The following is a 25,261-nucleotide window of genomic DNA, read 5'->3' as shown; positions in this document are numbered from 1 at the left end:
GGTGGTTCTAGCACTTAATAAAATAACAAAATTACAATGGGGTAGTTGATGAAAATGCTTTATCTTGGTTTCACTGAGACTTCTGAGTAAAACAGTCTGTTGTGGAGATTACCTGTATTCTCAGAGTAGCTGTGGCGCTGCGAGGAGGTGAGCCGCGATCTGTGGCCATGACGCTGAACGTATATTCAGGCCTCTCGGCATGGCTAAGAGGGGAGGATGAGTGCAGCTCTCCCGTGATGGGGTGCAGAGAGAAGCGTTCAGCCCTGAGACCTGCTCAGAATAATATGAGTTACAGAAAGAATATCTTTAATCTTTGCAAAAAAAAAAAAGATTTTATTGCATTAATTATTCCTGTTTGGTTATTTACAATAAGGCCATTTTATGTATATTTGTATATTGTAAATTGGAGAACAAACACACATGGACTACCGATATATCTGTTTGAATAACGTTCATGTTGTTTGTTACGCCAGACGCAATGTGGACTCCATATGGGATTTCAAATCCAAAATACAGAAGGCAGAGTAAATATATTCAAAATAAGATGTCAGCTTAAGCCCTATTTGGACGGGATTAGTTTTACGTGGGGACGTGGAGTAATGCAATTTTACCTCAGGACGTCTGTAATATTAATTGGCCAATTCGCACGGGACAAGACATCTCAGTAAAACTAGCAGAAGTGGGAGGGGTAACTCGCTTTACGCACCACAGTAACCTCCTTGTCGTCATGTGCGTATGACATTGCTTCCTGTTATCACGTGCGCAAACAGACAACATGGCGCCTCCATGCTTGCAAAACGCGCCAAAAACTACTTTTAAACAGGAAATGACGGAATTTTACCGTACATATTTACAGCGGGTCTATTCGGACGGGATTAGTATTACCTGAGGTCATTTTTCCGGACCTTTTTACAGAAGGTAAAAGTCGCCGTAATCTTTACTGACATTGTCCGTAATGATTACCGAGATGACACATTCGGACGGGACTAAAATCACCGAGAAACTCTGGTAATAATTACTTTACCCCCACGGCCCCACGTAAAACTAATCCCGTCCAAATAGGGCTTTAGATAGTAACGGATATTAGAGAAACTCGATTAGACACAGTATATGGGCAAAAGTTTGTGGACGCCGGACCATCACACCAAAATGTAGTTCTTCTCCAAATTGTTGCTCGAAACTTACAGTATAAGCACACAACTGTATAGGATAAGTGTGTATGCTGTAGGATTACAATTTCCCTTCAGGCATAACAACAACACCTTTGAGATGAACCGAAACACTGACTGCACCCCAGACCTCCTCAACATCCCAACATTAGTGTCTGATCTCACTAATATTCTTGCAGCTGAATGAACACAAATCCCCACAGCTATGCTCAAAAATCTAGTAAAAACCTTCGTAGAATAGAAGACTTGGGCTAAAGGCAAAAGTGGTCTAAATCTAGACTGGGATGTACAATAAGCAAATAAGTGCTTGACCTTCAGAGCTCAATAAACTTTTGGCCGTACAGTTTAAACTGTTAATGAGATCTCTTTGGAATAGCCAAGCTTCCATGCTGCTGCATACAATAGGCTTAATACGGACTCTATACTGTATGTGAAGAGTGGGAAACCAATTTTTACATATATGAGTAAATTTTATGTGGCACTGTGGTCCAGAATGACTTTTTCACCTGACAGCGAGTAGAAAACGGTGCCATTTTCTCCCTCATCTGGGTCTTTGGCAGTGATGGTGCCCAGTAAAACTCCTGATGGCTGTCCTTCCAAAACCTACACACAGACACACACAGACACACACACATATATATATATATATAAATATATATACTTATGTAATATAGTACCTTCTGTCATTAACAGTCACATAGCCTGATAATGTTACTTATTTTACATAAACCATTATGAATAATCTATAGTGAAATATACAATTTCTATAAATAACTTTACCTAGAAGTTCATAAATGTTACTCGTGTATGTAATATTGCACAAGCAAGACTGTGGTTATACTGAATATCGCATGGCTACGAGTGGTTGTAAGCATGAAACCACGGTCTAAATGCCATAGCACACATATAGCCACATCAGCTATATATATGTATATACATATATATACATACATATATATACATACATATATATACATACATACATATATATATATATAATATGTATATAATAAATAAATCGTCGCTGTCGGGCGGAAACCTCGTATGTCCAAATTTTGTCAATTTCATATTTTTTCACATATCGATGCTATTGGTCAGTCCCCACGTGGGTCTGTTACTTTTACAAGTTATTAACCAATCTAAAGCCTTGAAAATAGCTTGAGCACAAATCTCATAACTCCATTGGACACTTCAACTGTCCACCTCTTCCTCACTCCGTGTGAGAGCTTCGTGGCATATTTCTCCTCAAGAAGAGTCGCAATGAATCAACACGTCTTCAAATGTCTTCAAAACACTGGGCTCAAAGAAAAAAAAATCTTGACCCCCGCTAGTTCTGGTGCTCGTCTGAGGACAGGAATTTAGCACAAGACAATCCACTGCAACGCGGACTAAACCCTGTGCACTGCAGATAAGGTACGGCGTTTTTTTAATTTCCTGAAAAATAACGGTTTTGGAGATACGAGGATTCCGCCCCACAGCGACGATATATATATATGTATATATATATATATATATATATATATATATATATATATATATAGATATATATATATATATATATATATATATTTACACATCTATATATACATCATACATATATACATATATACATCTCAAAGGTGTTGTTATATATATATATATATATATATATATATATATATATATATATACACACACAATTAATATAATTTTTTTTACAATACATCCAGTTCTCCTTGTACCTGCATGAGCAGATCTCTGCGTGTGAAGAAGGGAGCATTGTCATTTTCATCCAGCACTGTGATAAAGGCTGTCCCAGTGGCACTGCGAGGGGGAGTTCCACTATCCTGTACCACCACCACTAACTGGTAGCTGGACTGGTGTTCTCGATCCAGCGCTAACCTTGTGCTGATCTCACCTGCACATCAATGGGATATCAACAGGTAAATAAATGCACAGTGAGACACAGTATATCGACATATATCAGAAGACCAACGCAATACTCAAATTGCGCATCCATTGTCTAATAGTCTCCCATGTGTATAAAACACCATCTATTTTAACAGTTGCCTCAATATCACAGACTTCAAAAAATTATTTTTATAAAAAAATGATACCTTATTGTTTTTATAGTATCTTACACAAAAATTGGAAAGTCAGACGATCTACAAAAACAATTTTGTGCTTCACGTTTACTTTGTAACACAACAAGCTGTGTGTTTATTTGTTATTTTGGCTAATTAACTTCAAGAAACAAAACCAAACACGATGTTAAGGGAACTTTTTTTTTTTTTTTTTGATCAGGACACATTACAGCACCCCATCATTAATTATTCCTCCTTGCATCAAATTGTATACAATTTTAAATCTAGTCTCAGGCGCTGGCCAGTTATGCAACAACCGGGAAAGCATTACCCTTCCTGCTTTATAAATATAAGTGACTATTATTTAGTAGTAAACGGATACATAGCTGTGTGTCGCTATGGCTGTGTGTTGTGGAGTGTGTTGTGTTTTAAAAAAAAAGAAAATAGTCATTTAATTAATTAACCAATTAAAGGTGGGGTGCACGATGTTTGAAAAATGCTTCAGAAAACTGAGTCGGGCCGACTAACAAAACAAACGTGTAGCCAATGAGCAGAAAGGGGCGTGTCTTCTCAATATGTGGTGGAGAGAGTGTTCAGTGCGCATGTGTGTGACATTAGCAGAAAGCGATTGAAACATTGACCATTTCCTCTGCCTCGGGTTCTAGGTGTTGAACGTTGTCTTCCGCGTGAAACGGAGCTAAACCTTTCACGGTACAACACACAGTACTACAAAAACACATTTGTATTACCATAGTATTACTCACTGAGTTCATTACTGGTAAAAATATCCCCTCGGCCAGCTGCCCCAGCAGGTTCCGCCATAATAGTTGCCTGGGTTACGTATGTACTGTATGTGTGGGGCGGAGCTATCAAAACAGGGGTGACACCCATTTGGGATAGGCGCGTGTTTGTTTTGGTGATTTCAAATGTCAACATTGGCTTTCAGAGATCGTGCACCCCACCTTTAATTAATATGTACAGTATTTAATGAAGTCATACCATATTTATTGAAAATTTGCTTCAAATCAGAGAAATATTGAGGAACAAACATGCATATGGGTGAGACGAGAGGCAGATAAAAAGAAACCACCTGAGAGAAAGAAAAAGAGATTGAGACTGGCAGAGAGGTTGTATGAATAATCTGACTACAGAGAGCAGAGGCTAGAGGAGAAGCATGAGTGACAGAAGGTTTTGATGCCACAGATGGCTCTTCCCAGCTGTTCCTGTAATTCCCCTCTGTACCAACGGTGACAGAATCCTAAACTAGGAGCTGTTGGAGATTCCTCTGCCTTCTGCTCGGAGTGAAAGTGTAAAGTCAAACAGCCTGAGCGTCATTTATCACACTCTAATGATTTATCCTTTTCTTCTATAATCACAGAGCACTTAAAAACCCACAGCGATGTAGACTCAGGGATATTTATCACATTTCGAATTGTAATGTAATTACTAAAAAGTTTATAGCTCAGAATGAAACCAGAAAATGTCTGTATAGACTTTGTAATTAAAAGTTAAAGGAAAAAATGAAAAACTAGAAGTAAAGTTATAGTGTGTATAGAGCGGATTGATGTTAGCTGGCAGAATATTCTGGATACAAAGACATTCTTCAACTGATGCATTAATACTATACCTGGACGGAGTGCCAACCCATCGCAGGGCACACACACACTCTCATTCACTCACGCACTCACACACTACGGACAATTTTTCCAGAAATGCCAATCAACCTACCATGCATGCCTTTGGACCGAGGGAGGAAACCGGAGTATCCGGAGGAAACCCCCGAGGAACGGGGAGAACATGCAAACTCCACACACACAAGGCGGAGGCGGGAATCGAACCCCCAACCCTGGAGGTGTGAGGAGAACGTGCTAACCACTAAGCCACCGTGCCCCCAAAATAAGTAATCTTAATTTTAAATAATAAAATTATTATAAATATAAGTCATTTTAAGCAATTAGGGCACCAAGCAAAACGTTATATATTAGCTGTGTGTTGCTAGCAATGGGATCCTCATGCATGAGTTTGATGTTTAAGATGTTATAATTCAACAGTATCTTTAACAGAGAAAATAAGTGCATTGCATGCAAATGAGTGCATGAAATGTGAAATGTATTCCATCTGAAATTCCAGCTTATTTTCATTTGACATAGTTTGCAGTCTGATTTGCTTTAACTGCAACCATTAATTTTGAAATACAGTTGTTGTTAGTTTTATCTCATAATAACAGATAGTATCAAATGCTGGTACTAGAGCAAGAGTAAATTATGCTGTTATCAGATTGATCCAAGATTCCAGCATTAGCAGAATGTGTTTAATAAAAAAACACTTTTTAAATTTAATTTATGGTGGCGATCACCTGTGTGTGAGTTGATCTGAAAATGACGATCTGGGTGCAGGAGCCGGTAGATGAGGCGGCTGTTGAGCCCGGCATCTCGATCTGTAGCAGGCACCCGGCCAAAGCCCGACCCAATCGGCAGGTTCTCTCTAACAGCCAGGAAAGCTCTCTCCTGGGTAAAGCGTGGTGAGTTGTCATTTTCATCTGTCACTGAAATACGCACTGTGGCACTACCTGTCTTTTTCAGCTGCCCATGACCAGATGTAGCAAGCACTGTGAGAAGGTACACCTCCTTAACTTCACGGTCCAGGGCGCTCTTTACAAACAGCCAGCCACTGTCTGAAACAATGCCAAAGCCTGCTGCATCTCCATCTGGTTGAAGGTGATATGCCAGAGGGACTGTGGTGCCCGATCCGGAAGCAATCCCACCATCTCTATTGAGAGCACGCACCTGGAGAAAACGGGTGTTGAGTGCGGTACCCTCCTTCAACTCTACTCGGTAGCTGAGGGTGTCAAAAACAGGCCCTTGGCTGTTCTCAGCCTGCACATGCACCACCAGGGTGAAAGTGGCACTGAGCTGTGGTGCCCCCATGTCTTTGGCAAGAACCTGCAAATCATAGCGTGCCACCGTATCATATGACAAACTTCCAATCAGACGAATTTCTCCACTGCTACGGTCCACATTGAAGGTTCTCTGAGCACCACTGGAGTGAAGATCGAAAGTTAAATCTCCATTAGCACCAGAGTCAAGATCCACAGCCTGAATCTTGTACACCACTGTTCCCATTCTTGTATCATCAAGAAGAATCAAAGATTCAGATGCTGATGGGATGAAGGTGGGAGCATTGTCGTTGACATCTAATACTGTTATATGGACACGGGTTTGACCAAAAGCTGGTGGGTTCCCACTTTGTGCCTGAACATCAAGCTCCACAATGGGCTGGAGCTCATGGTCTAAAGGCAGACTCGTTCTCAAAACTCCTGTCTCAGGATCCACTGTGAAATACCCAGTAGGGTCACCAGAGCAGATGGTGTAGGAAATGTCCTTTGAGACCCCTAAAAAGAGTGAAAGAAAGCAGGATGACTGAGAAAGCAAATGAGAATACAAGAACCAGAGCCTGATCAGTCTACAAATATGTTCAGCACATAAACTCTAAAACCTAGTTATTTTTTCATCATGGGAAACCATGATGGAATACTTTAAACGTCCAAGGAAAATTGTTAAAAAACTTAAGTGGTAAAATGGAATTTATGATTAATGTCGATTCTAAATGAGGTGTGTACAATGGCCCAGCGCCTATTTGTACAAGTGGTGTTGAGAGCAGAAAAAAAAATGAACACCGCCTTTCATCACGTTCAGTCACGTTGTCCAAAGGGACTGATGAATCTGGGTATGGACTCTTGAGTTATATCACGTGTGAGCACTAGTTTTGCTATGCCTTCTCACGGAGCCACATAGTAAACAGTTTCTTTATCTCACTCACCGTTTTTGGTGCTGGCACGCACAGTGCCCACTTGGGTCCCACGCAGGGCATCTTCAGATACTGTGAAGTAGTACTGAGCCTGCTCAAACACAGGAGGTGCCACCAGACCAGCCACAATGCTGATGTTGACCTTGGCATTTACTGGAGCTGTGAGGCCACCCCCGTCCTGAGCTGAGACCACCATGGCGATGACTGTATTTGCCTTCCCATGCAGAGAGCGTGATAGTGATATCACTCCTAAAAAATGAAACGGCTTAATTAGCACAAGTTCCAGTAACCTATAAGTCAGCCACTAGACAAAAGAGACCTTTAAAAAAGAGAATTTATTTTTGCCTTTCGTATTTAAAATATATATAAAATATATATATAATTATATATTCATATGTTATGTAAGATTAAAGCTGAATGTTACTCAGCTCACCGGTGTCTTTATTCAGCGTGAAGAAGGGCGAGCTTCCACCGGGTGCTGTACGGTACGTCACCCTGCCATTCTCTCCTGCGTCAGGGTCATGGGCTGTGACCCGGATGACAGAGGTGCCAGGACTACTCTGAGTACTTAGACTCACAGCATAATGCAAGGGGTAAAAGGTCGGCCAGTTGTCGTTAATGTCCACCAGGTCAACGTGAACATAGGCAACAGAGCTCAGGCCACCCTGTGAGAATAAAATCAGCACGATCTTTAATTGTTCAGCTCATGAAATCTACTGCTGACCCTTGGCTGAATCAGTATAAAAAGAAATTTTAAATCTGATTAAAAAAAAGCGTTGGGTTGATGTTCTAACAGAGTTTGATGTATCCTGAAGGCATAGAGGTTTTAAAGGTAAAGATAAATTGATAATTTCTCCAGAGAGGACTCCCATCTGTCAGGATAACATGACTACTGTTGTGTGAATAGTGAATACCGCAAAGCCTTCTTCTTTTAGACTAGGAAGAAAGCGAGGCAAGTCTCCAACTTATTAAATATTACAGCTCTTAAAGGCTCTGCTCTCTGAGATTGCTTTAACATGTCTGCTGCAATTTCCTTTCATTGCTGCACAATGATTTTAAGTGCTATTTAGGCTGCCATGGCACAAGATGCTGTGCAACTCTTAAAGCATTACCATGAGAGCCATTCCAAGTTTCCCTTTTGTGTTTTTTTCCCCTTGCCGGCATGAATGCAAAATATTCTTAAGACATTCTTCAAAGTTTTATCGAGGCAAAGAAGCTCTGGTGCACAGCTTCTGCAGGGATTAACATTAAGTCAAGACAATTTATTTTTACGCAAATTCTCCCAATATAGTCATGATCACTTCCCAAGCAATTATCTTGTTCCTTCCTCATAACGGGACAGACACCAATTTGGGAGACTGGAAGCTAACACATCATCTCATACATCTATACTGTATACAGTAGAACAAAATTTCAAGCCTCCATGACCAGGATTGGTGGGCTTGTCTTTGACTGGGACCAAAAGGGAGTGTCTTTAATCTCAAAAGTTTCTTTATAAACCAAATCATTATAGCAGGCTTAAAGGTAATGTTTTCTTAGAAATCCTCACTCACTCACTCACTCATTTTCTACCGCTTATCCGAACTACCTCGGGTCACGGGAGCCTGTGCCTATCTCAGGCGTCATTGGGCATCAAGGCAGGATACACCCTGGATGGAGTGCCAACCCATCGCAGGGCACACACACACACACTCTCATTCACTCACACACTTACACACTACGGACAATTTTCCAGAGATGCCAATCAACCTACCATGCATGTCTTTGGACCGGGGGAGGAAACCGGAGTACCCGGAGGAAACCCCCGAGGCACGGGGAGAACATGCAAACTCCACACACACAAGGCAGAGGCGGGAATCGATCCCACAACCCTGGAGGTGTGAGGCAAACGTGCTAACCACTAAGCCACCGCGCCCCCCTTCTTAGAAATCCTAATTAACATAAATTATCCAGCTAGCTAGTATTAAGGATTATCACCACTTTGACTAAAATGACCTCTCATGAACCCTATTCGGTTGTTAGCTAGTTAGTTAGTTTACTAACGTTAGCTAGATTGTTAAGAAAATGCCTGAAATGTGCACATATGATTAGTAGTATATTGTTCCCAGTACTCGCTGTTTGACATTCAACATGTGAAAATTTTACTTTAAAAACATTCTAGTGACAACCTAGTTAGCTTAGAGAATTCTAAATATTTATGAATGTAATTATTCAGAAATCCAGTCAAGTTAGCTCATGTTAGCTAGCTGGCTAGTGTAAGGACTGAAGATTATGATTATTTCTGAACATGAATTTACTCATTTTGTTGCACTAAAGAGTAGAAAACAGGGAGTTTTGTACACAGTACTATGTGTAGTAGATGTCACTGTGGCTAGCAAACAATCAATGTTTATTCCTTTAACCTTTCCTAAGCTAACTCAATGTAATTTAAAAAAGGATGTAATTTAAGGAATTACACAACACAGATGTAAAAGACTGTAAAATGTTAAGGTTTTGCTATAACATTAAATAGTGTTGTGGCATATAACTACACATTTGATGTTGACGTTGAACTGACGTACCCCGTCCACGGCTGTGACGGCAAAGTCGTAGCTGGCAGGGCCCTGGTCCCGGTCCAGACTTGCACTGGTGCAGATTTGTCCACTTTCCTTGTTAATGGTGAATTGAGGGGGGGCTATGCTGCCAGGTCCAGAGCCCAGAGAATAGAACACAGAGCCAAATGAGCCACCATCAGCATCCTTGGCTTTTACCTACAGAAAGCAAAGACTCAATAAACTCATCCCAATAACATTATTGAATCTAAATAATAAAATGACCTAAATCTGTCATACATATATAAGTGCAAGGTAGAGACATTTATGGAGACATATTTGAATCAGGTCCAACACAATTACCCTTTCATCATAAAGCAACTACTGTACACTATGCATTCATCTCTCTTCAACATGCTCTATGCAAGCAAAGAGAATATAATGGCTTTCACAGACATGAAACGCAAGTTAGAAATCCTGCCAGAGTAAAAGGGATGGATGCAAGGCCTGAAGAGACATTTTAGTTGGGTTTTGATTTGAAATAAACCGTAAAAACGGCTTTATCGAAAAAACGACTTTTTGCTCTTTATCTTCATTCTACTTATAGCAAACACAACAGCTATACTTCTTTCTAAGAAGTAAGTTTTCTAAGAAATTCTGTAATACTGAAGCTCATCGCATACTCAAAATATATAAACGTGCATATTTGCATGCATATAAATTTAAATAGATTTGTCCGATTTAGACAAACATTCTGATGCAGTTAGAATTTCTGCAGCTTAATGTACTTAGTCATCTTCAGGCTTAAGGCTATTAGATTATAACCCACATGTACCCGATATATTTAGATCACATGCCCATAAGCTAAAGAACAAAGCACAGAAACGCAGGAAGATGAGCGCACACAGCTGGGATGTTCCCTCTTTTAAAATCACAGGTTCTGAAGCTCCTTCAGATATTTTACAATCTAACAGGGGTGCTATATTAATAAACACCACTTTACCACATGCTAAGCCTCCTACGCTCGCATGATAGAAGTCATAAGCACGATGATGGTTCCAACCTGAGGCAGCAAAGCATTCGACTGAGGATGTGCCTCATGGACAAAGCGATTTTCCATGAAGACTTGGCTTGACTAAAGAAAGCACAAAGACATCTCACTCCACGCGGGGTCTCTATCTAGCAGAGAATACGAGCTCCTGCACAGCATTCAAAGATAAACATTTCCTTCTGGTTGCTGGCCTGATTGGTGACTACTTCAACTACTTGACACAAGATATGCAAGGAGAGAAACACAAGTGGTTCAATTTCATTTGAACTGTGGCTGGACTGACATGTTTCTTTTACTTAGGAGGCAGAAAGTTGGCTCACATGTGATGTGCATATCAAATATTTATGATTCTATGGAACGATAATGTAAAGCATTATTAGGTTACTGAGGATGAAGGATTAAAAGGCACTTAGGACTGAAAGCTAAAATTGTTCGGTTCGTTCTCTCACTATTGCGAAACTGCATCTACGTGTTCAATATAGTGGTTCCTGAAAAATGGGAATGAAGTGGAGGACACCATTTCAAGGGCAGGCTTAAGTGTGTGGTAAAATGGCCTTGATAAAGTTGACTGCTATTGGATACTGAAAGGGCATTTAGAGTTCACTCACACACACACACACACACAAACCTGGATACTCATACATCTTCAGAAATAACTTTATCCTAGTCACAGTCATGGTGGATCCATGGATCTACTGATCATAGTGGATTCACAGATATGTCGATCAGGGTGGATCCGTGAATCTGTTTATCATTGTGGATCTATTCATCATAGTGGATCTGTTAATAATGACTATACTGTACTAGGAACATTAGGCATGAAGCAGGAATACACTCTGAATGCACACACATCCACACACATTCACACCTAGGTAGAATGTAGAATAAACAATCTTCATACTGCCATGTTTTGGGAGGTGGGAGGAAAACTGGAGAACCCCAAGGACAACCTCTCAGACACAGCAAGAAAGTATGTAACTCAGAACAGACTGCTATCTGAGCTCAGGATCAAACACGGTACCCTGAAGCTACAAGGCATCCGTGATACCAACTATGCTTCCATGCCTCAAAATCTTTTCAAATGAACATACAAACAAACAAACAAACAAACAAATAAAAAAAAAAAACACCTTTAGTGTAGTAGATGGAATGTAACAAACCACAATTCTAACTTTAACTTCAGTACCTTGTACTTACTCGTATTTGGCTCAACAAAAAGCTAAATACATGTGTCTGTTATTATGCTTGCAAATGCAAACGGACCTTTCATAAAGTGCAGACATCTGTTGGCCGGTTCAGAAGTTCAACAGTGTCTCATTCATAAGTGGGTCAAATAAACCAGAAACTTTTCTCACGTCTACTTTCCTGAATGCTTACCTAAATCCATTTTCCTTTTATTTAGGCCTACAGTAAACACACAAGACATGCTAATATGTCTACAGGCACATGCGATATATTTCACGCAGAAAGCATGACTTCTTATAATAACCTTGTAGTAACAGGAAAAGTTTTACTAAATAAGTCTGGCTAAATAATCACTCGATCCCACTCATTGTGTGGGTAAAAAATTGAGAGAGTGCTAATACTGGACCCCTGCTAAATGTGAGACACGATGAGAACTACACTAAAGAGGTGACGGCAGAAACTGGCTAGTGGGCTACGTTATCTTAGGAAGAACTGGATGGAGCCAAGGATAACGGTCCCAGTTCTGTGGTTCACGCACCGTATCTCTTTCCTCACTGAAAGCTACAAACCAATGCCTTAAAACTGAGGAAAGAAAAAATGGAGAGTCTAAAGCCTTTACAAATGCATTGGCACTAAAGGATCAGTGGTGCACTAACGTTCCTCAGGACTCTCGATTACAATTCAGAGCGCCAAGATTTTGTTGATTGCTTAGAGGAAAATATGAAGTATTTTTATATCAGGCGAACTTCCAAGAGTCTCTAAGTGTGTATCTGACAGTTCTAATCACTGTTTTGGGTTGAAGGTCCAGCTGCCAAGTGACATTGCATCACTGGTTTACTGCTTCATGCAGAAAAGCCTCTAAACAAACCAATTAGAAAAGCAAATTCACTGAAATTGTGCCATTCTGCATCCAGAATGTGAATGCATGCTGTGAGCAACGTCTGATGGCCATTACTAAGCCGACTCAAGTAAAATTGGCCCATATAACGTCAAGCTTCATTTATTACGCTGGATACAAAATAATTCAGGAGTATTTAGACAAGATATATATATATAATTCCTTTAAAATCCAGTTTCCAGTTCTGAAAAAAAAAATAGTTCTGATTGTAAATATTGTAAAAGTTTTCATAGAGTATTCATTAATAATGTATTTAAAATAAAGTGATATACCAATTAATTCAAAGCTAAGTTGATCGGCTTGAAAGGATATAACTGCTGCAAGTTGCTGAAAGTTTAAATACATTTTAATCGTTCATTAATTTAATCACACACAAATGTTTCCGAAATCGAAAGATAAGAAGCCTTCATACAGTATACTGTACATTACAGCACAGTGAAAATCTTTCTTCACATATCCCGGCTTTCAAAGTCAGAGAGCAGGATTAGCCATGATGCCGTGCACCTGGAACAGACAGTGTTAAGGGCCTTGTTCAAGGGCCCAACAGTTGCAGCTTGGTGGTGCTGGAGCTCGAACCCTGACCTTCCGATCAACAACCAGGCCTTAACCACTTAAGCTACCACCACCCCTAATTTGTTCATATTAATGACATAAATGTAAGCAATCCAAAACAAAAATCCACAAATCAAGACAAAAAAAATAGCCATTTAATCAGAGCAAAAGTAATGGTACCCTTCAAAAGAAGATAGGTATTAGTGTCTGAACTGAATTACTAGAATGTTTATCACACATTGCGTTTAGGAGGTGCGCTTTCACCATCACGTAACTTTAGTAAAATATTGATAAATAAGGACCAATGATTTTGGTCTGTTTGACTCCTTGCTATTAGTGCAAATTATGGCTGAAAGACATAATAATCAATAATTTTTTCTCTAAATCTCTAAAGCGACATATTCAAAATGACCAAAAAACTTTTCTTTTTATTCACTTGGTAAAGCAAGGTATAGCTATGTCACATAATCTATGTTGTGTGATGTTCTCAGTATGACATCCATAAACCATTGTACTGTGTAAACTGCAGTACTGTCTTGAATGTGAACCAAAGGGATTCATTACGTCAACGTGACAGTGGCAGTCAGTAGCACTGCCTAAGTCTGATGTTCCATAAGAGGAAATTACAGAATACACAACCATCGGAGAGTATATTGGCACTATTTCAAAAATTACACTGGCTTCCCATGAAGTAAAACAGAGAACAGTATGATGCAATGCAAAGGGAAATAATGCGTTTTTGCTGAAAGATTTTAATTTTCCTGTTCCAAGAACACAACATCAATATGGTTTGTATACACACACACAAACACACACACACACACACACACACAGTTCAGTTCATTTGTACTCTCTTGTCTCTCATTACTCTTATTCGGCAAAACCAAATTTTAATTATTAGCAACATTTTTCTAGCAGAGTTAACAACACACGTGTATCTAGTAAACCTAGTAAAGAGCAGGTAGTGTAAAGATGCAAGCATTTTATTGTTAATACAGTGGTGTTTTCTTCAGCCTTTAAGCAATGTAAAATAAAAACTACAAAATGATGTGTGGACTTATAAAAAATAGAAAAACAATCAGGTGTAATAATCATGTACGAAGTCCAGAGTTGATCCTGTAAAGGTACTAAAGTAATTATTTTCTTTCATTTCTTTCATCTTTTCAAGTAACAGCTTTAGCTTTAGCTTTAGCTTTAGGGAAGTTGTGGCCTAATGGTTAGAGAGTTTGACTCCTAACCCTAAGGTTGTGGGTTCGAGTCTCAGGCCGGCCACAACTGGGGTGCCCTTGAGCAAGGCACCGAACCCCCCCGACTGCTCCCCGGGCCGCAGCATAAACGGCTGCCCACTGCTCCGTGTGTGTGTTCACGGTGTGTGTTTGCACTTTGGATGGGTTAAATGCAGAGAACGAATTCTGAGTATGGGTCACCGTACTTAGCCGTATGTCACGTATGTCACTTTATCCTGGTCAGGATTATAGTATATCAGCAGGGTATCCTGAGAAGACCGGACGGGAGGTCGGAAAAGTTCCTATAGTTCAGTATCTCAGTTTAAGTGATGTTACCTATGCCATGCTTTATGCCATGTTATGACCAAATACATTTACACCAATCAGCTATAACATTAAAACCACATGGTTAATATTGTCTATGTCACCATTGTGCCAGCAAAACACTTAAGCACTCGTCAAGGCACGGGCTTCGGTGCACAAAAGTGCTGTGACATTACACCGAGTCGTTCTGAGCTGATTCTTCAGTAATATAAGTTGTGAAGCAGGGAATCCATGGATCACACTTATTCATTCAGTACATCCCATAGATGCTTGATAAGATTAAAATCTGGTGAAATTGGAGCCACTTCAACTTTTTGTCATGTTCCTTAAACCATTTGTTGAAATGTTTTGTAGTGTGGCAGGTTTTGGCATCTCTGTTTTGGAGATGTTCTAGGCCAGTTATTTAGCTATCACAATAAGGCTATTGTCAAAATCATTCAAATATTTATGCTTGCCTATTAAGAACTATCCTGTTGATTTGCGTCCTAATATAACCCACCCCTTTACAGTTTACACTATAATGAGATAATCAGTGTTATTCACTTTGCCTATCAGTGGTTTTAATGTTATGGCTGATATAACTTTGATATAATTATCATTTTTCTACTGTCTGCGGTAGGAGCGTATACATTATACAACCGTAGCGTAAACTTTTGACTGCATATAGATGCATAAAGCACTCTATATCCACGTGAATATAAATTTCACCACTGAACTTGAAAGTTGAAACCTAGATTTTCTTCAACCTCCTAAATATGGCAAAAATTTGCGCAGTTAAGGTGTAGTGGTGCACATGATGCTGGTTCTAAGGTGAAGCAGAAAAGATCAAAGATGTGTTATAGCACATTCTTCATTCAGAGAGAATCTTATGAACAAAGCCATGCTGGCTGACAGTGGACAATGTTCCTCACTATCTCAATATGGCTTTTTATTACAGCTATCTATCAAATTCCACAACTCAACACAGGCACAGTATAAATAGATGTGCATATATACTACGTGTATATATATATATATATATATATATATGCACATGTATATATAAAAGATAATGTTGATTAAGTGATTAAGGTAGGAGTTATTATAGCTGTTTTTGCTTGATTTCCCTCTCTAACTCTCACTCATTCTCTCTTTCTCTTGTCTCACTTTCTGGCATAAGATCAGAGAAGCAGAGCTGAGTTTAGGGGGATGCTGGGATACCTCCCACTGTCCGCTGCCTCCCTGGCCGTCGACAGGAAGGAAAGCAGCAGGTTTCTGCAGCAACTCAGCGCTGAAGCAGTTCTGACACACAGCACACATACAAACATGTGGGAGAGGGCTAAAAAAATTCTACGGTGAAAAAAAAATACCAGCGAGAGCATGAGAGCCTGAAAGGATCACATAATTGGAGCAAATAAAGCCAAACAGCTCCCTTAAAAAGGTAGAAAACATTTGATAGAAATGATAATATGATTTTCTTTTCCTTTGTTTCTCTGAGCTAAAGTGCGAAAAAGCTCTCAAAAGGCACTTTTAGTAAAGAATTCACTTACAGTATAAGAGAGTGTGACTGGATGAGAAAGTCAAAGGTCTTGGATAAACGTGCAGTTTTTTTTTTCATGCATATGGACATTTTCATGGACAAATTTAGTTTAAGCCCTCAGAATGAACAAATAAAAATGACTGCCGAGCAAAACAAGAAATTTCTTTTTCAAGAAGGATTTGTGCTATAAAGGATCACCTCGGCTGCATATCAAGCTAACACTGCACAGAAATTCACCGAGACATGCTTCCAGTGCTCCATCCATCAATCGTCAATCGTCAGTTCTCTGATCTGCAAAGTTTTTCCTTCATCTTTTATGTTGTCTCTTCCCTATGACCAGAAGATAATCCAGAAATGGGCACGATCTGGCGCTTTTGAGTTAGCACTCAATATTTCTCTATAATATCTTCTATATAATAGATCAGCGTGACATCAGCGGAGCCGTCCTCCAGATTTGTGGGGTGCTTGGCGCCTTCCAGATGTCTATTAAAAAGATTCTGCTGTATTATGACATCTCTGTAAAACATCATATATGTCAAAACCGTAGAGTGTCTTTATTCTGTTCGTGAGCATTGCAACCTGGATTGAATCTCTAATATGTAACAGTATGAGCCACTGGCCAAGACGCTATCATCATCATCATCATCATAATCATCATCTCCGATGGAGTCCAAGTGTCTTCTAAACCCTTAGACAAAATTTCAGGGATATGTTTGAGTACAGAAAAACAAAGCAATGTATTTTATGAGCCTCTGATGCCCTGGTTTGTTATATAAACTATTAATAATTGAATAAGATTTGATACAAATTCAAGAACACAGTCAAAAAAGATTAAATCTATGGTCTGGATTTGGTCCAAATGCTGTCTCATTCAATCAACTAGATTAAGTGCATATTTTCGATCAGGCAATGCAAAAGGTGTCAAAAAAAAAGCCTCACAAACCCTCTCGAGAACCCAGGTGTGAAGAGGTCTTAGAGGAGCCAGACATTAAAAATAACAAAGTCTTCATGCGCTGTGGCTTTTCGTCTCTCACCTTGACGTGGTGTAAGGTGCAACAGTTTGGCAGCAGAAGAGAAGAGTGCTAATTCAGCGTAACTTGAGGGAGGTACAAGGAGGAGCACAGACAGACCGAGGAATAGGGTTTCCCTCTGTCCTGTCTGCCTCTCATGTGAGGTTTGTCTTTCAGCTGGGCCTGCAGCTGGAGGCTATTAAAAAAACTGGACAGTTTATGGAGGAATGACATACTGTAGGGCATGCTTTTTTTTTTGTAGAGCAAGAAAATAAGGTATGGAAAAAGAATCAACACCAAATTAAAATTAAGAAAAAAGCACACAAAACAAAGCTACATGCCATAGCCACCACATCCCAAAGGATGCCTAAAAGAAGAAGTTAGGGCAGTTTAAAAATGACTGGCCAAAGTAAATCCACTCATCCAGCTCAACTTAGGCATCAAGTTGTCTACCACCGCAGACAAATTTCTCCCAAAGCCTTTCCTTTGGCAGGGTATACAACCAAAACCAAAAGCTCCAGTGGGAAGGTAAGCTGACAAGCATCAAGTGTGACAGAAGCAACACAAAAAGTCACTACTGCCATCTCTGTCTCGTGCTGTGCATCTCCAATTACTTTCCAAACTTTAAAGGGAAAAACTGACTTTTGGCTCTTTTACACCAGGTCGCCGATCAGTGCCGTAGTTGCTGGAATAAAACAAAAAATAGAGCTCTCGGGGAAATTGCTATGTTTCATTTGTGGCCTCACAGGGCACTCGTTTTAAATAAGAAATCCCTGAACAGATGTGGATACTGCTATTACAGGTCAAGAATGGAAGTATGCGTGTGTAAGGGAGTGTTGGTGAAAGGGGTTGGCTTGCCATCTAGCTGGGTGTAATATTTCCACAGCTCGTGAAATTGTTTGCTATTATATAGTCGACAGATTCTGACATGTGGTTTAAATCATTAATCTTTGCACTTATCTCCACACCACTCCACAGCTTGATGGGGCAGGGTTTCAAAGAATGGTTTCATGTCAACTTCTCCATGTCCATCCAAGGTGCTATACGTGACTGTGACTATATTTTATAGTATTTTATAGGCACCAGTACTTGAATACTCACATTTATTTCTAATAAAAGCTGTCAAAGCCAATCTAACTTGCTTAAATCCATGTGAATCTATAGGCTAATGACTAACAGGTAAATCTTAGATTTTGTCAATATGAATTATGTAACGTAAATGCTAAATTTTCCAGTGCTACAGCTATGTCAATTTTACCTCATAATCAGAGATTTAAATAAAATCTTTTTTCCCTTGACCTTATACACCATTCATTCATTTTCTACCGCTTATCCGAACTACCTCGGGTCACGGGGAGCCTGTGCCTATCTTAGGCGTCATCGGGCATCAAGGCAGGATACACCCTGGACGGAGTGCCAACCCATCACAGGGCACACACACACTCTTATTCACTCACACAATCACACACATCCAGAGATGCCAATCAACCTACCATGCATGTCTTTGGACCGGGGGGAGGAAACCGGAGTACCCGGAGGAAACCCCCGAGGCACGGGGAGAACATGCAAACTCCACACACACGAGGCGGAGGCGGGAATCGAACCCCCAACCCTGGAGGTGTGAGGCGAACACGCTAACCACTAAGTCACCGTGTCCCCCTTATATACCAAATAGCTGAAAACAAACAATGCAACACTTTTGTTATAACTGGTGAGAGTAAACCTTCTGTAGGAATTGTACTGTGGGAGCAGGTGGGATTGGTTAAACTTGTTGTGGGAGTGGGACAGATTGGTTAAATTTACTGAAGGACCAGGCAGGATTAGTCAAACTTACTGATAGAGAGGGTTAGATTTTTCAAACTTGAGGGCGTGGATGAGACTGGTCAAAATTACTCCTGGGATGGGTTGGATTTGTCAAACTTACTGGAGGAGTGAATCAGACTGGTCAGAATTACTCCTGGGATGGGTTGGATTTGTCAAACTTACTGGAGGAGTGAATCAGACTGGTCAGAATTACTCCTGGAATGGGTTGGATTTGTCAAACTTACTGGAGGAGTGAATCAGACTGGTCAGAATTACTCCTGGGATGGGTTGGATTTGTCAAACTTACTGGAGGAGTGAATCAGACTGGTCAAAATTACTCCTGGGATGGGTTGGATTTGTCAAACTTACTACAGGTGTGGATGGAATTGATCAGATTTACTGAGAATATGGGTGCAATTTGTTCAAATTTATTGTGAGAGAATGTTGGAAGTGGGGTAGATTTTATGCAGGAGTAGCCTGAATCTGCAAACCTACAGTGGGAGCAGGCAGGATTGGCTTGGATTGATCAAACTTTCTACGAGTAGGTGGAATTGTTAAAGCACTGCAAGGGTGAGGAGAATTTGTGAATTTACACTGGAAACAGGTGAGATTGCTCAGATTTACTGTGGGAACAGGTGAAATTAGTTAAACGTACTGCATAAGTGGGTGGGATTGTTTAAACTTCCTGGTGAGGCTGCTATGAATCGTCAAACCTTCTGCAAGAGAAGGTGGGATTGACCCAGATTATCTGCAGGACTGCCCAAGGGAAAAAAAAATATCACTATTCTTCACCCCTCCAATGGATGTATTATAAAATGTTGCTTTGGGATATTACAGATCTATTTCCTACTTAAGTATTTTAATTTAAAGCTTACTAAAGCTTATAATAACACCTACGCCTTGAGGCGAGCTTCTTATATTTACAAACTTGATGATTAACGTTGTACACTAATGCACTCTGCTGCTATTTACACTTTGGCATGTAAGACCTTGCTCAGGCTTTTCTGGAGCATGACCGAGCTAAGGCATGCTGTTGTGGAGAACATGAACAAGAAGGGAGAGGAGGATGTATAATAGACTGTGGGGATTGGATTGATGTGGCTTATGGCAGTACTACACTAGAGGAATTGGCTCCTTGAGGTTGTACAGAATGGCTTGGCCCACAGAGCATGGCATGCGCAAACACAAACCACTTCCTGTAGTCCAGTACCCACGTAAACTGCATTTCTCGCTTGATGTGCAGTTTGTGTAGGACGGTAGGGTTTTTCCCAAAACAGGAAAAGCTTTGATATGGTCATCTTACTAAAGTACACGCTCGAAGCAAAAACAGCACCAATCAGAACCAACATTCAAACTCCGAATAAACATTAGTATAGGAAATAATTTGGTGTTTTTTTCCAGCGGTTATTTAATTATTAGAAGCATTTTATCAAACACCAAGTTGAATTTTAATAATGGACAACAGTGTTTAGGCTGCAGACTGATTTTCATTTGTAGTGTGATGGAATCACTGCCTCTGAAAACTTAACTGCGATATTTTCAAGTATCTTTATTACTCTATCTGTCTCTGTTTAGTGCTGACACATACTGTATAATAGTTGTTTTTGGATTTAAACCCAATCAGGGATGAACATGGGTAATTATCTCTGTTTGAATCTGCCAGGGATAACAAAATGTGTTTATTCTATATACTGAAAATACAACAAACTAATTTAAACCACTGTTGCACAGGAAGTCACTAAAAATGAATAAATGAAGGATAAATGCATTGTCCAGCATCTGTGTTGGCTTTTTCCTGATGTGATCCAGATGTTCTTAAAAACAAACAAACAAACAAACAAAAAAGCCACAATGAATAGTACACCTCCTTCTTATAAACACATCCGTATTTGTATGTTTAGAGCACCTTATTTGTTCATTCTGAATGTACTCAAACTCAGTATATCTCCAGTCCTCATGTGAAAACCATATGAGGGCCAAATAGACAAAAAAAAACCCGTATACAGTGTCCTTCTTCATCCTCGTTGTTTTCAACAAAAGATTTGCGGAAAGGGACTAAAAAAGACGCAATTTACACTTTGTCTAAACACCCCCTTCGGACTGTTTACCTTTACGTAAAGACTAAACATCATAAATGCTTTCAGGTGTTTTATGAGAGACCAGAGGACTGTGTTTATGGAAAGGATATTTCCATTGCAACTTGGTTTTAAGCTCGGTGGAAACAGTAATCATGGAAAAGTGGGTCAGAGACAATGGCAGTTAAAGTGTGGATTATGATTGAGCAGTGCTGGAAGATACTGCTGCAAAGGCCAAACCCTTCCCAAACATGACTAGGGCTTTAACAAGAACAAGCTATTTTCAGTAAATGTAAGGTTTCACTGTTGTAAAAAGAGTAGAGTAAAAAAAAAACAAAAAAAAAACAGCAACAACAAAAAACACCTGCTTTTAACAGTGTTTGAATCACTTCCATCATAGTTAAACTCTTTACCTCGCCATGGTTTCGTAGACTTTACATTGTTGCCATGGTCATGTTCTTCATATTTGCTGATGGCTGTTTCAAATTTATAATACCATGATCAAAGCATATATTTATAAGGAAACAAACAAATTCAGAACAACACCAGCCACATTCCGTCTCTGGTGTGTTTACGGAGTGGGGTTAACGGGTTGAAATTTTGAATAGCGCTCTTTTAGGCAGATAAACATGACAACACGGTGAAAGACTCGCCACTCATTTCAAAGAGGAATAAAATCACAATGAAACAGTGTCACATCCTCTGAGTGCAGTTCATCAGTGAAATATTCCACTGAGCTTTACTGAGAAGGAGTGGACACTGGAGCACATGCTTTGCACATCACACCACCGCGAGAGAACGTTCACGCTGTCTGACTCGGCGAACACACTCTGCCCTGACACAAAAAAAGGGTAATTACCACTATTTAGCTCACGTCTGCCTTTTTCTGACCTGGCGCCATCATGTATCCACAGAGAAGCATAGCTATGGAGACTTCCATCAGAACAAAAGTTTGGCTCATGCTCAGAGCTGCATCTGCAACTCATCAACAAACCATCAACCCAAACACAGAATGTGCCACAACATTGCCTCACACTCCTCTACAACACTGCACAACACCAAGAAATAAGACCATGTTAAAACAACAGCAAATTGTCTTCCAAGTTCCCTGGCTGGCAACGCCACACACATACACACACACGTTTCTATTCTCAGCGTGGCCTCAGGCAGAAGACAATAGGTAGGCACTTCGTTAGACCTTCTGAGCACCTGGCAACAATGCGTTCTCTGACAGCATCAGGCCTTTAATCAGAGTCTCTGTGGGAGAGAAAAAAAAATCCTCTCATCCCTCCAGCTCATCATGAGGTGCCACTGCCAGCTCTGTGAGCCTGTGCTACATTTAACTCTAGTGGTTCACTCTACAGCAGCTTCCAGTCAAGCTGTGTTTCTGTTTTAAAAGCCAGTTTCAGTTTTGTGCCAGTACGGGGACTGTGGGAACCTGTATTCACAAACCAGCCACACAAATGTTGGAACGTCTATGCATGCTGGGGAAGCCAAAGCGATGTGGTACTCCATTTGTAGCACTGGGAGAAAAGTCTTTTTCTAGAAACCTATAAATAGGATTAAAGTGTAAAAGAAGGAGGAAAGTCAAATGGTTTGGATATCAGTAGGAATGAATAAATGTCAAATAAGAAATGTTAAAGAAAACCATGTATGCTTAAATTTAGCATTCTGGGCCAGATCTGCTAGATAGGTGAGTAAAAAAAAAACAAAAAACTTTTTACTGTATTGTTTTGTACTATTTACAATCTGACATCTTACATTTTAAAGATTTTACGCATGTCCCCATTTTTTTATTTTGCCAAAGCTTGGTAGATTCCATTTTCCCAAAATTCCTTCTAATCTCCAACAAATATGTCGTCATGCTACTACAAACAGATCTGTGTCTTAGAACACTACATTCAAGCTGAAACTCAATTGGAGTGGAGTTAGTATAAGTTGCTTCAGAACCAAAACCATTACAAAATGGACATCTAAGCTCATGATGCATGTTCATGTTCATCATGTTCAATCTAATATTCATGACAGGTAATAATCACGTTTAGCATGCTTGCCTCGAACCTCCAGGGTTAGGGGTTTGAGTCCTGCCTCTGCCCTGTGTGTGTATGTGTATGCATGACCTCCCTGTGCTTTAGGGGTTTCCTCCAGGTTCTCTGGGATTATCCCCTAGTCTAAAGACATGCACTGTAGGCTGACTGGCACCCAATACAGGGTATCCTTCTCCTCATGCCCTTTAGAGAAGATGGATGGATGGATGGATGGATGGATGGATGGATGGATAATATAAATTAATTTTGAGTATAGAGACCCTGGAGCTGTCAAGCAGCAACCCTGCTGTACAAATTTCCTGGCACACTGAATATACTTCAATTTAAAAAACACAAATAAAACATATAAGAAACCAATTCACAAGTTTTACAAATTTTTACTTCATATGAATATATTGCATTTAGTTAACACAGCTATCGTTCTCTTGATAATTCACTATATTTTTTAAATAAAAGTCATCACAATCTATTGGAAAACAGAAATAATTTATATATGTCCGATTAAATACATAAATATCGGCATACTGAAAAGTAAAACCTTGTTAACCACCTTTTACATGCCGCATAGGACTTTTACTTTATTGAGTTTTATTATTCCTTTTTTAAGGACCTTTTCCCCCTCAATAAACAAGTTAAAACACCCCACACATTCTTGTCTGAACGATGATACAAACATCATTATACAGTACAACTGCTCTCGAAACTCTTTAGGTAGAAGCTCTCGATAGACTGTAGCGCCACTCACTGCAGAAATGAATCATTTGGAGTGTCGTGAAATGGAGTGGACACAGAGACAAGAGTCTCTCGTTATCAAGTGCATGGGGGTCAATGAAATCATCTCAATTTACCAAAAAAATGCTCCACATAAACAGTTTCAACCCCATGCCATAAACAGTTATACTGTTACACGCTGCCTCTAACAGATATCCCTGAAGTATGGGTTTGTCTAAAAAAAGGTCACTGCTCCTCCGCTGCAGTCCAAGCAGAAAAACACATTCAGCTAACGTAGATGGTGTAGAGGGTGTATGTTTAGATTCAGCTCTGTAGTTTTGCTGGCAGACGCATTAGTGAGTAAACAGATGAACGATTTTGTACACATGGGGCCTGGGAGGAAGAAAAAATAAAGACTTTTCTCAGTTTAAGATCCAGCAAAACGATGCCAAAGATGTGTCTGAAAGACATGGAAGCAAAACCTCTGTTTATAAAAAAAAAAAAAATAATCAAAAACAAAAAAAAAAATACATAGTTTAAGAATAATTAAGCTGTCCAGTAGAGTTTTGTCTTGGTTGTGTAAAGAGTGGAAAGGATCGACGCTGGAATAATGATAAGGTGTAGGGACACTCATGTGGAGGCATGTGTTTTGATGGATGAAGTGGCTAATGCACATTTGTGTGTGCAACGGCCTGCGCAGCTGTGAGTGTGTCTGAAACTGAGATTAATTAAAGCCGGTTTGGATGTAAACCAATAATTATCCTTGTTAGCATTTACAATTTGCAGCATTATGTGTTATTTTTTGTCTATTTTCCTACTTTTTCCTTCAAAGGAAGTCAAATCCTGACTGTTGCTTTGAGAAAAACTGGTTATTAAACCACTCCAAATATGGTCTTTGATAACATTTTGTTCTCAGGGATTCTTCCAAAACAAAATGATTTTAGTGGAGCTACATTTTATTGTGCAACGATTCGCTATACTGCTGTAAGCTAAATCAGACAAAACGCTACTCAATCTAGATTAAAATCCAATCAGTACACGAAAAGCTAACTGTCCAGTTAGCTGCTAGCGTATAATCATACAGCACTCAGTGTCTCTGACTAAAAAAATTAGCTTATTCTGCATGATGAGTGAAGAAAATATTATTAAGCCGGATTGAAAATGGCTCAGATCGAGAGTTATTCTAGCTCTGGGTTCTCTGCAATATGCTTTATGGTGAACTGCTTATCCAGCTGCCAACAGGACAAAATCCCAACAACCCCCTGATGTTTTATAAATTATCATGACGG

General features: G+C 39.8%; 1 protein-coding gene across 1 annotated transcript in view; it reads right to left on the bottom strand.

The window, feature by feature from the left end:
- The window catches only part of dchs1a (dachsous cadherin-related 1a), a 125,288-nt gene that overhangs the window by 18,820 nt on the left and 81,207 nt on the right, over window positions 1-25,261 (bottom strand). Inside the window, exons 3-9 of the mRNA XM_060887740.1 lie at window positions 9,601-9,789; window positions 7,473-7,704; window positions 7,052-7,288; window positions 5,589-6,623; window positions 2,891-3,066; window positions 1,676-1,772; window positions 113-270 (exon numbers count right to left, since the gene is read on the bottom strand). Coding sequence (XP_060743723.1) covers window positions 113-270; window positions 1,676-1,772; window positions 2,891-3,066; window positions 5,589-6,623; window positions 7,052-7,288; window positions 7,473-7,704; window positions 9,601-9,789 — 2,124 coding nt within the window. The remainder of the gene's footprint in view (window positions 1-112; window positions 271-1,675; window positions 1,773-2,890; window positions 3,067-5,588; window positions 6,624-7,051; window positions 7,289-7,472; window positions 7,705-9,600; window positions 9,790-25,261) is intronic.

The sequence above is a fragment of the Tachysurus vachellii genome, chromosome 15, assembly GCF_030014155.1.
Source record: "Tachysurus vachellii isolate PV-2020 chromosome 15, HZAU_Pvac_v1, whole genome shotgun sequence".
NCBI classification, from domain to species: Eukaryota; Metazoa; Chordata; class Actinopteri; order Siluriformes; family Bagridae; genus Tachysurus; species Tachysurus vachellii.
The sequence above is the reverse complement of the archived record's forward strand: the minus strand, read 5'-3'. Positions and strand labels throughout refer to the sequence as shown.